A 21,824-nucleotide genomic window follows, 5' to 3' on the forward strand; every position below is an offset into this window, starting at 1 on the left:
CTCCGAGCGGGAAAGTGAGGGACCATTACACTCCCCTTGGAGGGCAGAGCCTAGATCGCCCTGCCCCCCTCGCCAGAAGTACCGGGGCGTGGCCGGAAGTATAAAAGGCAGGCCCTGCAGCACAGTTGTGGCAGAGCCTGCGGAGGAGAAGGACGCTCCGCCTGTTCTGCAGCATCCCAGAGGGGAACCTACGCCTGGCTGTTCCCGATCCCCAGATGCCAATGAGGACTGGCCCGGAGTGCCTGCCACGGTGTACCCCAAGGAGCCGGAAGAGGCCTGGAGGCCACAGGTACCGAACCCCGGGGAGGCAGGAAGTGGTCCAGGGGCAGTCATGGAACAGTTGGCTGCAGAGCCAGGGGTGGCTCAGTCGGCATGTTGGGGCTGGATCCCCACCGACACAGGGGCAGCCATCCCTGCCCCTGACAGGGCCCTGGGCTGGGATGCGGTGGAGTAGGGTGGGCCCGCATTCCCCTGCCACCACACCCCGGGGTGGCCGACTCCCTACACTGTGCAAGGAAGCTCCAGCTCTGAAGAAGGAGCTTCCCTTACCAGCTCCCTTATAGACTGTTGCTTTGCTGGCTGGCTGCCTGAGCCCCGCCCAGGCTAAAGCCAGACTTGAACCTGTTTTATTGCTGGCAGCCTGAGCCTCCTCAAGCCCAGGCCCCAGCTCAGGTATAGACTCTGTTTAAGGGCTGGCAGAATGAGCCGCCCAAACCCAGGCTAAAGTCTGACTGTGACTGTTGGTTGCCCAGCCCTATTGTGGGCTCTTCACTGTCCTGCGGATTCTGGTTCTGGCCAGACGGGACTGGACTGAGTGGCCTCCCTCCCCATGGGAGAGCGAGGAACCATTACAGCACCCCGTGGCATGGGATTGCAAGCTGGAAGTGACATTTGTTCTGGTATTTACACTTGATAACAGGAGTGGAGACTCCTCAGGTGCAGCCCTTTGTCTAACTCTGGTATGCAATGGGCAGGGGTGCTTAACTGAATGGCTGCACCCACAAGGAACCTTTACATACAGCTCAGTCCTCTCCTCCTGCCTCTGTCTAGAAACTCCATTCCCCCAGTCTTTGTCCGCATTCTCTTCTCATTCAGTGTCTCTCCCTCCCTGCTTCTCACCATCCAGGTCCTCTTATCCTTTCCTGAATAATTTAAACTACCTAACCTCCTTAAATGTGCCTCTTGCTGGTAATTAGGCTACCTCCTATTGCTCCAACATGGCCTCCTCCTAAGGGCTTGTTCTAATCAGCAACCTGCTCCCATTCTTTCTGATCTTCAGATATTACAGGAAGAGCCAGGAGCACGGCAGAGGAGTGCTGATTAGCATAATGAGTTCAGCAGCAGCCCTAGCGATGGAGCGAGGGGGCTGGGGTTCAACACCAGGAGAGATACCTATTATAGACTTTGTTTTTAAAAGCAAAAACATTCCCTCCCTCCTTGTCACCCTCCCAGCCCCCTTCCCTCTTCCTTGCCCCCTCCCCAAGTTTCCTTCCAGGGATTTTGAGGCTTAGATCTAGCTGTTCCTCTTATTAAAAAATGTGAATCCAACCTCAACCCTTGCAAGCTACACCTGGATACCACGGTGATGGGTGCCTTATGAGGTGTGTAAGAAATCAATAGAAATGTTGTCAGTAGGCACCACCTCTTTCTTGACAGCCCTGCTGGAGCTACCAGGGATGCCTAGCCACCTACAATGTCAACCAATTAACCCGCAGCAAAGCTGTCTGTCAGGTTAAATAAAATCATCCTAGCTCAGGCTATTGACTAGCTCTATGGCTTGCCAGATGCATGAGGAGCTGCTAAAAGGGAGAGGCAGGACCCATTACAATTAATTTTCTAGGGGGAAAAGTGAGTTTTCAGAGTGTAATAGCAGCAACAAGAAACACGGCCTCTTACCTCACCACGTTCCGCATTAGCAGAAAGAACGCTTCCTTTGCTGAGGTGCAGAAGTTTTTACCATATATCGCAATCTGCAAAACAGTAACAGTTGATTGTTAACTATATAGCTAATCAAGGACAGCCCTAAGTTTTCTGGGGCCCTATGCAAATGAACACATGTAGGGCCCTACATAGTTCTTTCCCACCTGTGACCAAATCCACCCACCTCCACATATCCATAAACCGTCCCACAATACACTTCCTGCTTCCTGTTACTTCTCACCAGACTGTCACAGAATATCTCTCAGCCCACCCACCTCTCCAAATCATCTGTTTGTGGGGCTCTGCAGTCTCTGGTGACCTGCTTACAGGAGGGAAAGGCAGGAGGTGGAGATAATACTTAGGTTTCCAAATAGAGCAGCTGGGGAACACAGTCTCTGCCACAGCTTGCCTACAGTTGAGGAATTGAGGATAGCAAGTTGAGGGGTATATAGGGAGAAGCGTTGTGGTCTATCCATCCACAAACAAGCCTAAAGCCACTACTGGGATTTGTGCAGGGATTAGGCACAATAACTGAATGCAAAAAAGCCACTTTAAAATAAGATTAAGGCTACAGATGAACCTGAAGCAAAACCCAGGCTCCAAATGCCCCTGACCTTTGGGGAAATTCAGTCCAGATCTCAACTCTGCAGCTCAGGCCTTTTGCTAGTGGAGGCACAAACTAACAAAATCCATCTAAGGCAGGCCCCCCTCCCTTAATGCTGCTTATTACACAGATCAGATGCCCTGGACATGATTCAGATCTCACACCAAAGTAGATCAGGAGTAACTCCACTGAGGTCAATGGAGTTACATCAGTGTAAGATGGGAGCAAGATCAAAACAGGCCCTACTTGTTCAGAGCTCTGCAAAACTGCAGCATTATCAGGGACCAGGTTCTGCTCACTGCTACTTCTAATGAGCTTTAGTTGAGTTAATTTGGATTTACATTTGCATGTCTAAATGAACAGGGTATCCAAAGGGCAACAACTTTAATAGGGACATGCCTTGCTTTTCCTGGACAACCTCAGTATTATTTTAATATAGGTTATTAAATGCTTTTAAAAAACAACAACACAAAAGTCAAGACTTTGTCTATGTTGGAAAATTGTCTGGCATAGCTACTGCAGAATAAGCTATTCTGTACTAGCTGTTGTAGAATAGCTGCCTGAGTGGAGACTCGAATAAAAGTGACTTTATTCCAGAGTAATTTCCCAGCTCACGCAGTTTAGTAAATTCACTTTCTTTCCAGAACAGTGTCTCCACGTGGGGGAGATATTCTGGAATAGTTACATTATACCACAATAGCTATGCTGGTCAATTTTCCCCATGCAGATAAGGCTGTAGAAAGAACAATTTCCTCCCCTGAAGACTGCACTAATTCTGAGATCCCTTTGGAGCAAATGGGGTTTTAATGAAAGCATTAGAGTCACTTCCTCTGAGATAACAGCTCTTAGACTGCAAAACACTTTTACTGAAATTGTTTCAGGTCAAAACAAGACAACACAGGTGAATTCTGCTCTTATTTACAATGGGGTAAATCTGGAATCTCTCCCCTGAAACCAATGCAGCTCCTCTGGAATTACACCACTGGAACTGAGAGCAGAATTCGGCTCTATGATCTTACTGGCGAGTACAAGTGCTGAGTGTTCTGTAGCTTCCTTATTCACAGCAGCACATTTTAACAAAAACATCACGTGGGTATGTAGTATACAGCGTTTGCAGGATGTGGTGACATTCCTATTGAAATCAGTGTTTGAATTGCAGGTGGGGGGCAATGTTAACCAGTCATACCGTATCTCCACTTCTGATGGGTACTGGTGGGGGGGGGGGGGGGGGGGGAGAAGAGGGATGGGGGAGGGGAAAAAGGATACTATCATTTGGGGGGGCAGGGACATATGAATTCCCCCAAAGTCACTAAAATCCAATTCTTTACCTTCTAGAATCAAACAGTGACAGACTGTAGCCAAAGTGAAGCCTGACATAGCTAAAAAGCAAAACATTAACGTTTTGATGACTGCAGATACATCTATACTGCACGCTCCTTATGGAGGCTTGTAGATTACAGACACTGCACGCCCCCCTAGCACAGGTATAAACAGCAGTTTAGATGGCGAGCCACAGTTTAGGCTGTTTTTAGCAGTGTAGTGTCCTGCTGCTGAAGACTTTCCCTACTGCAGTGAAAGGCTCCAGCAACAGGGAAAGGCTCTGGCATCCGGGAGCTGCCAGAGCCTATCGCTGCTTCATGTAGCTATACATAAGTGTGGAAACAGCCTACTTGTCACTGCAGCATGTAGCTACATGTACCCTACATATCCCCGCCACTGGTGTGCAGTGTAGGCATATCTTAAGGCATAGGCACCGACTCCCACTGTTCCTGGTGGGTGCTCGACCCCAGCCCCGCCCCTGCACCACCCTCGCCCCACCCCCATTCCACCCCTTCCCCAAAGTCCCTGCTCCCTTCCCGGCCGCATTCCACCCCCTTCCCCCAGGTCCCCGCCCCTGCCTGCCTCTTCTCCACCTCCTCCCCTGAGTGTGCCTCATCCCTGCTCCTCCCCCCTCCCTCCTGGAAAGTCCTAAGCGCTGCCAAACAGCTGTTTGACGACGGGAGATAGGCGGAGAAGCGGGAACGCGGTGTGCTCAGGGGAGGAGGTGGAAGTGGAGGAGGAGGTGAAGTGGGGCGGGGAGCTTGGCTGCCGGTGGGTGCAGAGCACCCACTAATTTTTCCCCGTGGGTGCTCCAACCCCGGAACACCCACGGAGTCGACGCCTATGCCTTGAGGCTTATATCTAAGATACTGATTGTAGTGCCCCAGGCATGATGCTAGAACATGCTGAGAGAGAAAATACGCACCATGATGTAGGCATTTCTGTTTATGAACTTTATGAATTTTTCCAAACACCAAAAACAGCATTTGAGGCAACAGAGCAGAAATCTCGTAAAGGAGTTCTGTGTACCTGCAGAAAAGGAGGGAGAGCAGAACATGCAGACACATGATGAGTGGTCTTTAAAATATGGAGAGGCTGCCCACAATGGCTGGATCCCCGGAGATAGGTCAGTAGTTGAAATGTTGCCAGCTCTCCCCCAAGATAGAATCCTGTCCCATCACTGGAGCAAGGAGTTGCAATTTTCTCCCTTCCAGAGTGAATCTAGCCCACTACCCCTACATTATATCATATCCATCTCCTACATAAATTCTTATATTAAACTTTCAAGGACAAACACTCAGCTGGGGTAAATCAGCATAGATTCATTGACTTCAAATGGCACTACAGTGATTTATTACCAGCCCAGGATTTGCCTCTTAGATGTTTTATAGCTGAAGAACCATCTTGGAAAAGGAAGGAAAACAAGATGAATTCTTAATATTCTACAGCAAGTTCAGAAATCTCACCTTTCAGCTTGTGATCCAGGTACTCCAAGATTATTCTAATCAACTGGACTATTGCAAGAATTAATGATCCAAATGCTAGTGAACCTGTGTGATATCTAATACAAAACAAAGAGGTATTTTACCATGTTACAGGAGACAACAGCAATACGTAACTGAACTGACCTTCGCAAATATCACAAAAAACTATCTTATGGACTGTGAAATCTGCAAACAAACAGTCTTTTGAAAAAGATTAACAACAATGCAAAATTTGCTAAGAACTGGGATGCTGACGAAAGATTGTGAAATGTTGCCTCTACTAAATGCTTCTGAATAACCCTAGTGTTAGCTGAACAATTTGCCCTGCTAGATACAACATGAATAAGAGATACTACAATTACAAAAGGCCTATAAATTGTGTTGTAGTAAAAATGTTTATATCCATAATGTGATTTCCTTTGCTAATTTTAACTAAAGATTATTACTGATATAATTTAAATGTACAAATTTAAATATTGGGTTTAAGTTTAAACTGTACAGTGCTTTTAATAATTACACAATAGGTCAATATGCTCCTGATTTTTCAATAAAACAAAAAGTCCAGACCCATGCACAAAAATGTATACATCCACACATCGCTATTGTGTTTGCAGCAAGATCATTTGTATTTTTTAGGTGTCTAACAGCCATTAGAGGGTTGCTATAACAGATTTGCATATGCAGGTGCAGGAATTGCTTGTATAAGTTAGGCATGCAATTTCTCAGAGCTTCTACTCTTTTGAAATTCAGGCACTTAATGAATTTGGATCTGCTCCTCACACTGAAGTCAAAAGCAAAATGCAGGTCCGTAATGACTAGGATGATTGAGCCCTTAATGACTAAGCTTTTCTACATAATTGTTTTCCTTTGATAGTCTAAGCATAATGAAATTGTTTCCTTATGAGTTATGAGCAGCGCTAGGAAACACAAAGAGATTAAACTCCAGATTCTTATCCTTACCGTATTGCTCGTCCAAATGAAGAAAAGAGTGGGCATGTTGGAATATCAGCAGGTTTTCTAAAGGCCCAGTAGTAAGAGGCAAAGGCACCAGCAAGGGTACACTGACCCAGTGCAATTGCAAAGTTTACCAGCCACAGAAAGACAAAAGCATTGGAGAGTTGAAAGATGAAGATGTATTTGTGATAGAAGCTTTCTCCCCCATAGAAAGCAAAAGTACACTGAGCACCAACACATAATTTGGTCACATTGGTTGTGTTAAAAGTCTGTTTAGAAAGAAAAACAACAAAAATAATCATAAGCAATGAACAGGATGTGTCAGGACAATTTCTGAAATTAAATGGCTGAGCACAAAAAATCTCATATATTCTGCTAGATGTTTCACTAACTCATTCAATCCTGCTACAAGTGGAAGTCTAACTTCAACGTAAATGTTTTTTAATTCATTTAAATAATTCAAAACTAAGCCCTACTTAATTTGTGATATTGGGGAAATTGCAGATCCCACAATATTAGGCTTTTACCACAATTTCGTTAGCAGCCTGGGGCTGACAGTGGGAGCCCCGGCCGCCGGCCGGCCAGGGCTGACAGCACCACTGTTAGCCCCGCGCATTAATGACTGTCATATAGTTGCAGCAAAATGTCCAGTTATCAAAAAAAATAGCAGATATAACATAATACTTGAGTGTTTATATTGTTCCAGCAAAAATTTCTTAAACAAAGATCTTCTCTGGCTTTTCCAAATTACCACAATTAATAAAGGTCCATTATTACTTTTCCACGATTTTCCATGTCTGGTCTGCAACTCAGCTGCAATTATTTGACAATCATTCCATGATTCAAATAGGGCCTTATTAAAAACCCAATACTAAAAAAGACTTAACTCTCTGTGATTAGTGAATGGGCCGTTCACTATGGATAAATGTGAGCACATACACAAGTCTTTACATGACTGGGGCTTAACAATTCAGAATCTGAATTACACAAATCCCCTCTCCTGATACACAACTTGTTCAGTTTCCTTACAGAGCAGCTAGTCATATTTATTTAAAACTCATGGCCAGATCCTCAATTTGTTTAAATCACTAACTCAAGAGAAGTCAATGGAGCTATGACTTTTTACACCAGCTGAGGCTCCGGTCACAGAATTTCTTATCTGTCTCCCCTGAGATTATAATAACAATAAAAAAATTTAGAATTGAATTTACTTTTCTCTATTTGTGCTGTTTACTCTGTCCATTTGCCCAGCTTGGACAATGAAAACAGAATGGTCAGACTTGAATCTCTTTCTCCTTTGGTTCACAGACATCAGCAGAGTGCTGTAGTGTTTGGGAGGCATGCATTTCACGGGAATGCTATCTATTACTTAAAACAAGCTGTTTCCATTGGCATTTAAAATATCTGGAAACATTTCTACTGATGTTAGGCTTCATAAACATTTTTTTGTGTTTGAAGAACTCCCAAAACAAAGTTAGAGACCAACGTGACCTAATTGCTCCCAATAAATGCCAAAAGATTTGCTAAGCGTTTTGTAAATTTTCTTAATTTATCCTCATTGCTATGATAGGCAGTATTGTCTAGTAGCAAGAGCATATGACTGCAAGCTGAGAGATGTGGTACCCAGTTGGGTTTCTGCCATTAACTTGCTTAGCAGCCTTGGAAAAGTCTCTAAGTCCCTAATTTTGAAAACTGGCCACTGATTGTGGATGCCTTTTGGTATCTCTTAAACTGAGCATCCAAAAATTGAAGCACCAAAAATGAGTGGACACTTCTGAAAATTTAAGCCTTTACCTCTGTGTCTCAGTTTTTTCATCTGTAGAACAGGGCTATTCATACTTATCCTCCTCACTGGGGTGCTGTGAGAATTAATTACCTGGTGCTTGTAAAGTGCTTTGAACGAGTATTATGTGACCTAACACAAAGAATGAGTGGAATACAACTATGCATGGTCTTTAAACAAGCACTGCACATATATTGAATGTCAATAAATTAATATAATTAGCATGCCCCCTCTTTTTCCCCTCCATAGGCAGTTATTAGTTATGCTTACCTCTGGGTCACAGGTCAGGTTTGCATACTTGCACAGTGTTTGATTAGCCATTACTTTATACACAGGTTCCCCTGATGTAGACAGGAAACTGAGTGAATTGTATTAAGGAGGAACTCACAGAATCACAGGTCCCTAAATTCCATCACACATTAAACAATATAATAGGGGATCACTAACCCTGAAACTTGTGTGGGTTGGAGAGAGATTCAGTTTTAGAGCACCACCTCTTCCTATGCATGTGGCCAGCATATAAGCAGAAGGGCTAACAAGTAACATCTAAATTTTCCTCATAAGCTAGAGAACTGTGGAAAACCCTGCCCTGAAGTCTGCACACGTCCCAGACTCAGGGAAGGAGCTACCTCCACATTGCTCTTAGTCCCCTCTGCGTGCATCACTATGGCAGCATGCACTAGTTGGTGACCCTACTGCCAGCGGCTCTTGGCCAGCTCCCGTGCACGGTGACTGCTGCAGTGGGGAACAGAGAGGATGAGTTAATACTGCTCAGAGCAGAAATAACAGACTCTTCTTCACCCAGTGAAGGCTTCCTGACTCCTCCCTCTGCTGCTTGGCAAACCTCTGTGTAGCAGGCAGTTTTACAGAGAGGTTGGTGGTGGTTATGCCGGGTGGGGAGCAGAACAGGCTGTGCAGCTGCCAGTGAAAAACATGGCAAAGGAGCAAATAAGAGCTCCCCAATTAACTAAGAAACAATGAATGCAGGGCTAAGGAACGTGAAGTCTTGTGCAGGCCATACGCTCCATGGGTGAATAAACCCCGTGCAGTGGGCTCACCCAAAGCCCTATGTACCATTTAAGACCCATATTAAGGACTTAAATAGTGCACAGGGCCTTGTTTGAGCCCATTGGGGGGAATTCCTCCCTGAGACTGTTATTTTTTAAATAAAATATAATGTCCTGCTTGTACACCATAACCCAGTGTACAGAATCCTTTCTTGGTGGGGAGATGGACTAGGTGACCTAACAGCTTGCTCTAACGTCTATGATTCTCTGACGGTGTTATAATACAGTCTCAGCCAGCATGATGGAACAGAACAGCTCAATGAGACAGGAGCTACGTACAGCACCTCAGGCACCCACTTGATAAGATATGAGAGGGAAAGAGATACAACACATCCAGGTGCAGGACATTTCCCACTGTATTGTCCACTGGATCTACAAACACACTAACACGTCACGTGTGTGAACATCACTGCCATCCCCAATTCTGCATCTCACCCCGCACAGCCACACCAGCCACTTTGGGAGAAGCAGGGCAGAAGAAAAGTGCATTTATTTATTCCTTGTGTAAACAGTAGGGCACATAGGGTGGGTGTGAAGTATGTCTCCAGGTGATGATGTTTGTGAAAAATACAATCTGTTGGTGTTAGTCTTCTTCAGAGTCTCCTAAGAAAGCACAAAGGGATTTCAATACTGCAAAGTGACGGTTTCTACAGTGGCTTCATCCCACATCAGCTATCAAGAGAAGAACCTTAGTGGAAACAAACAATTATGTAAGGATTTTGCCTCTACCTCCAATGTACTGCTCGTTGAGAATGAAGGCCGATGTGAGCATTTACAGAGTTATTTGGTGAGCTATTCAGATACTACCGCGATAATGAGGTACAAATACTCAGACATATAGAAGGATACACAGCTGTCACTGCCCAATAGGAAATACAGATTGCAATGAGAATGAAGGTGATAATGGGGTAGAATAATGTGGACATTATGTAGCCAATAGCCCTACAAAGGAAACAAAATAAGGTTGAAATCTAGAATGATGATAAAACAAAAAATTACTTTTTATTAGCCCTTTAGCATTAGCCCTTTTACTTCTCTCTTCACTGATACTGGTGGGGTCACCTAGTGCTGGGATCCCAGAGCACTGCCAGTACCATCTCCTTACTGCCTCACTTCTGTCACCGTCTCATTTTGTCTCTTCTCCTCCCCCTCCTTCATCTGGCTGCCCTCCTCAAATCTCTGCTATATTCTGTTCCCAGTCCCCTTCTTTCCACTGGTTTTGCCCTCCCTGATCCTATCCCTGCTACCTTCCTTCAATCCCGGGTCATAAACCCATTCTGCTCCCACATCCCTCCAACTGCTGTCTGCCTCAGACACTGCCCCTCCCACTGCCTGTCTTCTCCATGTTCCTAAACTACTCAACTCCTAGACCTGCTCTTTCCCCTGGGCCCCTGTACATCCTCCCTCCTGCCTTCCTCCTAGTGTTCACAGATCCAGTCTGCTCGGGGACCTTCTGCTGTACTGAGCACTGCATGCTCTGGACCCTTGACATTCTACTTTTCTCTTGAGTCACAGTCCATTTTGCTACCTCACCACTGTAATGTATTTATAATTTTTCTGTGTAAGAGTGTGTGTGTGTGTGTATATGTGATGTTGCCTAAATTTGCTGGCCCACAGAAAGGATAAAGGGCTTTCTACTGCTACTAGCTAAGGAAGCTCTTCTTTAGTTCAAGAGACAGAGGCCTATGCTTTAGTAGCTGACAAACCAGACACTAGTCCCAATGAATAAAAGGTGTGGTCAGAGCGTGGACACAGGTAACTAGGAACTTGAGCGTTCTAATCCCTGCTCTGACAAGGATTCCCTCTGTGGCATTAAATACATTACTTAAGCCATCAGTGCCTCTCTAGAAAATGACTGCACTTATCTCACAGGGGAATAATGAGGATGGTTAGTTCTTAGATACTGTGGTGATGGGATAGGAAATAATTGTACAGGCAGCTCACTGCATGTGACTTATAGAAAGTGTGCCTGTTGTCTAAAGCATGTGGATTGATTACACTGCTCTCCCATTTTCCTTTACATTCCCCCAATCCACCTCATCCCATTCCTTCTGAACCTCTCCTTCCACAGCCCCCTGACGCGCTCCTCTGACCATTCCACCCTCCCTTCTCCCTCTGCCTTTCCTTCCCCCATTGTGCTTCTCCCCTGACTTGTTCACTCCTGCTGCCAGCTGCCTTCCAGGAGCCAGTTCCCAGAAAGCAAATGGAAGACAAATTTACTCCACTCCTGCTGTTAAATAAGAAGACCCTGGGGATAAGTTAATCTGTCTTGTGCGATAACAAGGTCAATGGCAACATTCTAGTAGTGTTTTCTTATTGCCAAATCATACCTGGATCTACAGGCACAATAAGCGCATTATGAGTCATACAGACATGCACGATTTTATGCTATTTAAGAAATAATCACAAATCAGTAGTTTCCAGCAGTTAATGATAGGCTTGTTAGTTAACAGTGAAGCCACAGACAGTTTACTCTAACAAACTGCTTGTTAACTAGTCTATCAATGGATTCCAAACAGCTTATTATTATTATAAATTGTAATTTTACTGAAAGAATAGTTAAACTGTACTGAAAAAAATAATTTCATTCCCAGTCATTAGCAACTTATTTCCCATCATCCTGAATACAGGGCATGGTCTGTTAGGTGTACAGTAATTACTTACAGTGTTTCACCTCAGGCATTATACATGAGTGTAAAAGTACTGCCCTCAAGTGACCTTTCAGTGTAGCTAAAAAAACTAGGGGATGTTATTACCTCCCAGCAGGAAGTTTATGAAATTTCTGAAGTGTTTCTATCTGTCACATTTTTGAATAAAAGTGTCTTAGTGTGTAAAATGTTTCTGAATTATAATGAACAGGATCCAAAGGATAAAGTGTAGTGCTGACAAAATTGACTGCTATTTCCTGCATGCATAGCTGTAGAAAGGGGAATAAGTAGGTTGATTATGGAACTTCAGCTTTCCCTAATTCCACAAAAGACTCCCTAAGTCCTGATACTACAGGCACTGGGATGCCCAGGACTGTAAAAGAAAAATCAGGGAAGGGAAGAGGTCACAATTCAGATTCAGATTCGGCACTGCTCTGATGAATTTGGTAGCACCGTGACTACCAACCATCTACTAGCTCTCTATACTAAATTCTGTTCTTGGGTACACATGTGTAGCCTACCACTTGACCCAAAAATCTGTCCTCATTTACACTGGCACAACTCCATCAAAGTCAATTGGGTTGCATTGGTGCAACAGAGAGAATTTGATGCACTGTGTTTACTAGAAGGACCAAGTATATTGCAGGGAAGTTATAAATTGCTACCTGGAAACTGCCTGTGAGACTGTTAACAGGAAGAAGTGTTAACTACTCTACATCATATCATCGCTGGCACTAATTCATCTGAGCAATAACTGAAATCAATGTGTATAACACACCTGGATCTGAAGGCAAAATTTGACCCTTGTTAGTTACTTTTTTCACTATATGACAGTCAGCTAAGTTGCAGGGTGGATCTAAGCCTTCCAAATGGATTATATCAAGCTCCCCCGCACATACACACCTCACTCTAAAAAATACAGTTAAACCCCTCACAGTAACCACGCCAATGTTTAAAGGAGACATTTAAAAGGTATTTACTCTCAAAGGGTACTTTCTCTGCATAATCAATTTTTCAGAAGGTTTTTGAGTGTGGGATTTTCAAAAGTGCCTCAATCAACAGGACTGGGCTCCTAAGTCACTGCAACACTTTTGAAAATCCTACTGCTAGTTGCCAATGAGACTTGACCCTATTTATGATGGATGCCAAGGTCTTGATCCTACAAGCCCATGTCTGGTGCACAGCTGGCCACACAAGATTTTTATGCTCCCTTTGCAAGTATGAAAGGAAGCTCCACGTTGGCACAAGCAAGATTCAGCGCTAGATGTAGTCCTCTGTGCTGAATGAACGTATGTTTGAAGACCTTTGTACGTCTGCTACCTTAAAATGGGAAGATGTGGGGGCAGAGAATAGGTGTGTCTGAGGATATAAAGGCTTAAGTGCACTCCCTCAGCATGCAAATGATGTGCCTAGCTACATGTTCTCCTATGAGCCCTTCCTACTGCTACTAGGCAGGAGTAACCTAGCAGCCATAAAGCCACACTCTCATTCATGCAGGATCAGGCTCCCCTGCACTCCCTGGACTGTTTAGCACTTTTTCCCTTGTGCTTCTATCCACCGTATTCTGCCCCTGGCAGTGCAGGATCAAGTCCCAACAGAGTATTACAAGGAGGATATTACAATTTTTTTAAAAAAATCAATAAATCAGAGAAACATACCTACTCCCTTCCTGCAAGAGTGCAATAGCAATCCGGATCCGATTCCTCAGGAAGATCAGCATCAGTATGATGAAGACTTCCACAATACAAAGTATTATCACTGCAAGCACGAAAATTAAACTCCTCAAAAATCAAACCAACACACTGCCTTTCTACATTGGTGGTTTTCACCTTGTACTTTACAATCCTGGTCATGAATGCCAAGAAACCCTATGCTAGAACATGCTTGCTCTCTCTGTGACTGCAAAGGCCGACTTTCAATCCCCATTTAATACATTCTTGGGAAATCCCACAGAAGCTGCTAGCCTTGACAGATGACATTAGTGTTTGTAATTTACAAAGGAAAGTGGAGCATTGCAATGTCAGACAGTTCACAAATATAGTCATCTATTTAAAAACATATGTCTGTAGCACTTAGCATAAAATATCATTTATCCTTAATGCACTCCATGAAAGTAAACTTTGGGTTATTCAGAAACAAGCGTTTTTCAATGATTATACTATATTGCTGCTAATTTGTAGTCTCTGGACATAGGAAAAAGAATAAAACATAGATGGACATTCAGCCTTTTAATTAAGAGAGCTTGATTCTGATCTCCATTACACTGGTGTCATGCAGAAGTAATTCCATTGAAGTCAATGGCCCAGTTTTATACAGGGCAAGCCAGCATCTCAGCGAGGTACAAGGAGAGAATAGGGACACATGTACAACACTAGTATTCTCTAGGGGCATTACTTTAAAGAGATTCACCTCAGCAACATGTGGTGAGTGGCCCCCATTAGTTCACTGTCCCAGACATGCAGGTAAACAGAGACACAGCACATAGGTTTTGTGCAGCAGACTACAGCTTTGTTAAATCATCTTAACAACGGGTCAATGGTACCCCAAGCCCTAGCAGGCAAAGCAAGGGTCCAATGTGGGAGGACATAGCCTTATGCCAAAACCACAAAACCTGGAGTCAGGGAGGTAAGGGAGACAGTGCCTAAATCATCCCTGGTATCCAGTCAGTTGATGAGATCTCCTATCATCCCCCTGGCTCAAAGGCATGAGAGCAGAGATGGGAAATGCCTCAATCTGCACTAGACCTAAGAGACCACCCCTACCTCAGCAAGACCAAAGTTTGGCCAGCAGATGCCCGAGTCCTGTGCTTATGTTTACCCCCGGAGATACCCCACGCTTGACACTGACCACAAAGCTGCAACACCATAAATGCTGTGCCCACCAAACCAGGCCTCCCGCATGCTGTAAGGAAGTTAAAAAAAACACCCCATCTTTTTTGGGTCACCCAATTTTATCCAGAGGAAAAATTATTTCCCATGAGGGCTGATCTGGCTAGGCCCACAGCATGCAGGAGACCCAGTTCTACAAACCTTAGGCCCCAATAACTCCCAAAGAGTGGGTGTTGCTTGGGCAGTTGCCAGTGGGGGTGGAGTGCAGCTGACCAATCATGGTCAGCCACCTCTCCTGAACTGGCCAGTCATGCAGACAATGGCCCATCCGGTCCCCATCTAACACCCTATCCCTTCCTCCCTTCACACTGCATGTGGTGCCCATACAGAAGGAATGGTACATGGATGGATGGGGAAAGGCAAATCCCCTCTCCCCTGCAACCTGGCCAGGACCCCAGGGAGTGTCTTGCTCTCTACTAATCAAGTCAAACCCTTCTCCCTCACCACCACCAAGAGGGGGGGAGGGATAGCTCAGTGGTTTGAGCATTGGCCTGCTAAACCCAGCACAATAAGAGTGGTGTTCTACCAGTTGTGCATGTTTTCCACATTTGTTAGTAATGTGAATGGACCAAATTCTAGGCCAGATAAACTAGTAATCCTGAAAACTGCACAATATAATAAAAACCTTCACTGCACTGAGATCCCAGAAACTTATCTAAAGGAAGATATTTGTTCAGCATCTGTAACAAGGGGTACTTCATAGGTTGCACCAACCAGCTGATGATTCGTTCTCCTGGTTAAGCATTAACAGAGACTAATTTTAAAAGGCACTTACTAAATGCTAACCATGTTTGCCTCAGCTGCAGGTATACTCTGAAGTCAGTCTGGAAGCCAATATCATAGATCGTGAGGTCAGATCCAGGTGTCCCCTGAAGATGATCATACTCCCAGTAACAATGCCAGATACCTTTGGAAAAACAAACCAGTAAGAGCTGAGTGTTTCTGAAGAGTCTGTAAACATGAATGAGCCTTTGGTTTTTTTGCCTTCAACATGCCATACAGGTAAAAACTACAGGTGATCATAAGACTAGTGGCTTATAAACCCACACGAACAAAAAAGAAATCATGGTGCAAATACAGACGGCCTAATCCTGCAAGTGCTTACATGTGGGTGTACACGTGGTGGTAAACGTTTGCAAGATCGAGGCCATAGTATAAGTTTCTTTAAAGAAAAAAACCCTCAATACCCTGTCAAACCTATGCAATATTTCACCTGATTATTACAGATTTCCTTGTACAAACATCAGCAGTAAGAACAAAATCTCTCTGCAGTTCCTCATTAGAGAGTGTAGGAGCTAACACCTACCATATCCTATAATTCCAATCACGCCAAGGATGAAAATCCAGAAGAGGACCCCCGCTGTGAACCTCAGGAGCACAAGGAAGAGCAGGCTCACAACCATTGCAATGAACAGACCACTGGAAAGACAGGAGGCGACATGAACATAAGGGAAACAGGCATGAGCATCCCTCCTCCTTGCGCATTCTATTTACTGCAAAAGGAGGGCCACTCTTTCACACAATACAGAATGACAGGTCTAAAATTTTATTCCAAACCTCCTTTTGAAAGTCTAATGAGTGGTGAGTGTTTTAAAGTTTGGATACCATCAACTATTGGAAACCAGTCTGTTGGGCGATAAGTTTCTAGGCAGTTTGATTACATTTCATAGCCACATTTATAAATGATGGGCCAGCTCCTTAGCTGGTGTAAACTGGTATAGCTTCATTGCTGTGACTGTGCTGATTTACACCAGCTGAGGTTCTGAGACAGTGACGTCTTCAGGCCGTGGCTAGGCAAGGGTAGAGAAGTGTCAAACTGGAAGGAGGTGTACACGTGTGGTTAGTTCAATTTTGGTTCTTAAATAAGAACATTATTTTAAAAAGTAGATAGGAACTTTGAATTTGAGAATAAAACACTTTCCTGTCTATCCTTCCAAACAAGTCATGTGCAGTGCATCGGAGTTGGGAAGAAAACGTGCATTAAAAAGAAAGAGAGAAAAGCTGACATTGGCAATGACCTACCAGCAGTGCAATTGGGGAAAAAACAGCTACCCAGTGAGTGTCTTCCTTTAGCCTACTCAAATCAGTGGTAAGGCAGTGTGAATTCTGGTTTCATTCCCAGCATGCAAGTCACAAAGGAAAAAACAACAATGATGGCTGTGTAAACTCTTTACACGCACACAGGTATCTGAGTGTACAGCCATAGGAGATAACAGCCAGTCTCCTCTCACATATAATCCCAACACACAGTCAAGTGGGACACACCAGTAAAATATTTCTTTTCTTGATGACGTTAGCAGAGGTCCAAAACAAAATAAATGATTATGAATCCTGGACTTTGAAGACATACCCACTGAAATACAAAATCCATAACCATTAATTTAGAGTTTGTTTAGTGATCGCTCTCTGAAATGTCCCCCTTACCTAGCTGGTTATCAAAGAGGTGAGACTGATCAGACTCAGGACCACATGACTGTGATGGGTAAGCCATCTCTTTGGGCTTGTAAACCTTACAACTGTGCAGCAGACAGTGAAAAAGAAAGAGCCACAGCTTGCTTTGGAGATCTCTTCACCATAACCTGCACAAGACATTCATAAATCTCCTCTCTGCCCTGTGTGGTTACTCCCTTTCCAAAATTCATTCAAGGACATCTCCTGCTTTCTCACTGAATGGTTCATCATTCAAAACTTTCCGCCTCAAAAACACTATTTGGAGGTTGGGGCCCTGATTCAGGAAAACACTTAAGTACATGCTTAACCTAAGTACATGCTTAACTAGTTTCACTGTCTTCACTAGTACTCATGCATGTGGCTGAAGTGAATCACATTCTTCAGAGCTGCTGTGAATAGACATGCTTTGGGGTCTGAGAACTGAAAGCTGCAGATCTTCCTGGGTATTGTGGAAAAGCAGGAGTCTCTCCATAGTTAAGGTTGTAACCAACTGGCTTCCACTATAAAACCCTACAGTATCATACCCATAACTTTGCCCTGGAAACTGCATTCTGTTTGGAAACTGCCAGATTTACTCTGAAAACGAAGGAGGAAGTTTTGATAAAGTACGAAGAAAATCCATCCAATAGTTTCAACAGTACAGATCATTCTGAAAAATGACCATATTAGAAACTTTGACTTTTGCGTAACGTTACTTTGTCTCCCTCTAGCTTCAAATTCCTGTATAGTTAAGTCTCCTTGTAAACTCATGGCCCAGCTATTGATGTAGAAAATAAATTCATGATTTTAGGTGTGGATAATTTTGTACCCAATCTTGCTCCCATTTATTTCAGTGGGAGTTATGGACCCAATCCTGCCCCTACTGACATCAGTGGGGGTTTCTTGCCATTGGCGTCAGCAGGAGCAGAATCAAGCACTATGAGTATGTGAGGAAGTTGCCCTCTATTGGTTGGGGCAGTGTAGAAAGAAGCTTAGAGTATGTCTACATAGCAATTACACACCCATGGCTGGCCCAGGTCAGCTGACTCAGGCTCATGGAGCTTGGGCTGCGGGGCTTAAAATTGCAGTGTAGATGTTCGGCTCGGGCTGGACCCTGAGCTCTGGGACCCCATGCAGGGGTGGAGGAGGGTCCCAGAGCTTGGGACCTAGCCCAAACATCTACACCCCAATTTTATAGCCCCACAACCAGAGTCAGCTGACCCAGGCCAGCCACAGGTGTTTAACTACTGTGCAGACATACCTTAAGACACCTTCTATAGCTGGAAAATGTGTTCAGTCTGAAAACTGCGAGATCTATTCTGAAACCAAACAAGGAAGTTTTGGCAAAGTATAAAGAAAATTCATCCAACAGTTTCAGAAGTATGGATCATTCTGAAAAATGAGTACACTTATCAGTATATTTATCAACTGACTGTAGAAACTACTTGTAATTGCTGTTCTTAGAATAATCTAGTATATACTTCTGATAACATACTACATATAACAGTTCTTAACACAAATATCTGTCCATAGTACTGCATTCAAGCCTGACAAGTTGTCATTAATATGCACATTATATAGACACCGATCCTGCAAAGACTCCCACGTGTTTAACCTTCCATGCTGTGAGTAGTTCCATTGACTTCCTTGTTGTTGGCTTAAGGTTAAGCATGTGCTTGAGTTTTCAGCTTCCGAGTCAATCTTTTTACTTTAACATTTTAGTGTTCAATGTATATTGCGAGATTAGAACAGGAAGAATTTATTTCAGGTGCAAATTAAGAGTTGATAAACTGTGCATTTCTTTTATGCAATACATTCACCTACTATGTTAGCAGTGTAAGATTTATGATGGCCTTAACTATTCATTTGTTTTGTTTTGTAAATGACATGACAGGTAACTACCCTGCTGTCGCTTAGCAAACTAAACTGTTTTTTTACATAAGGATTCTTGGGTTTGGAATAACAAAACAGATGGGCCATGAAGAGAGAGAAGAACCCACATCAATGTTGTGTGTGGGAAGATGCCCATATCTCTTGTAGATCTACCACAGACTGATGTCAGGCTGTAGTTATGGATGACATAGCAGGATACTGGATTAGCCTCACATCGTGTATAAGATCTATGAAAAAGTGCATGATAGAAGTATGTGATAAGAGGAGACTCTTGGAGTTTAACAGTAGGATGTCAGACATACACATAAATTAATAGCTCTTCTCCATTCACACCTGGGAAGATACAAAGTGTAGAAGCCAGCAATATCTGTAAATAAACTTACATTAAAATCCAATGCCAGGAACTGGCATAGTCTTCAAAAATTTTCATCCCAACTGATCTTGCATCAAGGACATTATTGATACCACTTAAACAAAACAGAAAAAAAGTTTGGTTTATATAGGATACTACAGATCTTACTTAAGAAGCAAATAGGTCCTTAATGTACTAACAAATTATAAGTTATGCCACAAAGCATTTTTAGAACATGCCTTTATTTGTAGCATTTGGTTTTTCAGCAAAACAGAGTTTGAAATGTCATTGCCAGTAATAAAGTTACAATACGATGCTGTAGCTCAGGTTTTGTGCACAAATGAACATCAGTTACAGTAATATTAAGGCAAGGAAATTCCACTGCGGGTGAAAGGCCCCCCAAACTGTTAACACTTGTACAGCTCTGGAAAAAAAATATAATAAAAAACTCTAAATAACATTAGTATCACAAGACGCAATCACTTATTACGTCACAAAAATATAGTCAGCTGGTAGTAAGATCTGCCATAAACCCCCAGAATCCATACAAATAATGGCTCTAACATTACCAGTACCAAAGCCACAAAAAAAACCTGCATAGCGAACAGTAAAACAATAGCCTGCCCATAGGGGAGGTTTTTTCCTAACCCCAGAATAGTTGCCAACATTAAAACATTTTCCTAGCACAATGCTAGGAAGAAATAAAGCTAGGGCTTTATGATAGCTGGGGACAGCTGGAGTGGGGGGCTTGGTAAATTGTGGGGTCTGGAGTCAGCATTGGTGAGGCAAGAGAGGGGGCACTGGTACGTTTGAGGGAAGGGAAGGGGGGATGCCTTCTGGTCCCAGTCTGAATGGGGACTTGATGGAGGCTAGAGAAGCTACTCTGGGCCAGCAGTTCCCTCTCCTCCTGGCTCAGGCCCAGCATGGGAGATGCTAGTTTTTTTATCTGGAGTGGCTTGAGAGGTTCCCACATGCCACCAGTCCCACAACATTGGCTAGGATACCCACTCCTCGGGACAGGTATTCAAAACCAGAGAGCTGGTGTAAACTGTCATAGCTCCATTGATGTCAGTGAGGATCTGCTCCCAGAACTGTTGGCAGGGGTAGCCTTAGTGGGTGGCTTGTCCCCTGAAGCATTAGAATTTATACTCGTTGCTTTGTGTGAAGCTAACCTTTCACAGAGAGAACTAATCAAATAACAAAACCAAGCTGACAATCAGTCACAAACAACACACCTCCAAATTAAATGGAAAAGCACTCTACAAAAAAATCCTTTGCTAGTTTCCTGGTATAGAATTTTAAAAGCACTGAAGTACAGATCTGTCACTTCATTACAATGGGTACGTCTATACTTACCTCCGGGTCCGGCGGTAAGCAATCGATCTTCTGGGATCGATTTATCACGTCTTGTCTAGACGCGATAAATCGATCCCGAAAGTGCTCGCCGTCGACGCCAGTACTCCTGCTCCGCGAGAGGAGTACGTGGAGTCAACGGGGGAGCCTGCCTGCCACGTCTGGACCCACGGTAAGTTCGAACTAAGGTACTTCGACTTCAGCTATGTTATTAACGTAGCTGAAGCTGCGTATCTTAGTTCGAAGTGGGGGGTTAGTGTGGACCAGGCCAATGTCTCAGTTGGTTAATGTCAGTCATTTGCTATAACTGATTGTGATTTCTTTTCTACCTATATATTAATTTATTGACCCGGAACATACACAAAAGGTATCACACTAAAGAAAAGCACAAGAGGAAGGAAAAACCTACTTTGCAGCTTCCCTGAGATCAGTTACATTTCTTGTTTTCCCTCTTCCATCTTTGAATGTCGTCTGATTTGCCACCGTCAGAATCCCATTCTTCGTGGAGAAGTCAGGAAAGCATCTTTTAAGAACTGTTAAGTAATGAAAAAGGTGGGTAATAACATACATTTATTTATTATCAAACTCCACTTTAAAATTATGTTTTTTGGCCATCAAATTCGTGCTTAGCTGTGTGTAAATCATTTCAGATCGGTAGTGAGGCCCAGATCCATAAAGGTATTCAGTCACCTAAACCCCAGACCTAGGTGCCTAAGTCCCAGTTTTAGGCACCACTGCAATCCAAAAAATCCCCACTTGGCTGCTGCTTAACCTTGTAGCCTACACTCACTTAGCTCCTAAATTTTCATTGTAAAAGTCCTTCTGTGTCTAAATTTCTGCCTCTGGTCATGCGCACTGTCATCTCCCTGTAGGTGTCCAGACACCTATCTCCCACCTAAGCCCCAGCACAATCCAGTAAAGGTAGGCACTCCCCTGCCTATCTCACCTTGGGGGCCCAGTGTGCTCAGAGGCCATCTACCAGATCAGGCCAGAAGAGGAGCAGGTGGTGGTGCTGCTATTGCTGCCCATGCCATGACGTCTAGCCCAGAGGTTAGAGCACTCACCTGGGATGTGGGAGACCCAGGTTAAATTCCCACAGCTGCCTGATGTGAAGAAAGGATTTGAAGA

The 21,824-nt window shown here is 43.8% G+C and overlaps 1 protein-coding gene across 1 annotated transcript in view; it reads right to left on the reverse strand.

The window, feature by feature from the left end:
• The window catches only part of SLC44A5 (solute carrier family 44 member 5), a 143,873-nt gene that overhangs the window by 18,238 nt on the left and 103,811 nt on the right, over window positions 1-21,824 (reverse strand). The window contains exons 8-18 of the mRNA XM_065410019.1: window positions 21,106-21,229; window positions 19,375-19,458; window positions 15,975-16,087; window positions 15,444-15,575; window positions 13,439-13,538; window positions 9,982-10,074; window positions 8,336-8,423; window positions 6,289-6,551; window positions 5,311-5,405; window positions 4,770-4,873; window positions 1,897-1,970 (exon numbers count right to left, since the gene is read on the reverse strand). Of these exons, the coding sequence (XP_065266091.1) occupies window positions 1,897-1,970; window positions 4,770-4,873; window positions 5,311-5,405; window positions 6,289-6,551; window positions 8,336-8,423; window positions 9,982-10,074; window positions 13,439-13,538; window positions 15,444-15,575; window positions 15,975-16,087; window positions 19,375-19,458; window positions 21,106-21,229 (1,270 nt within the window). The remainder of the gene's footprint in view (window positions 1-1,896; window positions 1,971-4,769; window positions 4,874-5,310; window positions 5,406-6,288; window positions 6,552-8,335; window positions 8,424-9,981; window positions 10,075-13,438; window positions 13,539-15,443; window positions 15,576-15,974; window positions 16,088-19,374; window positions 19,459-21,105; window positions 21,230-21,824) is intronic.

The sequence above is a fragment of the Emys orbicularis genome, chromosome 8, assembly GCF_028017835.1.
Source record: "Emys orbicularis isolate rEmyOrb1 chromosome 8, rEmyOrb1.hap1, whole genome shotgun sequence".
NCBI lineage: Eukaryota > Metazoa > Chordata > Testudines > Emydidae > Emys > Emys orbicularis.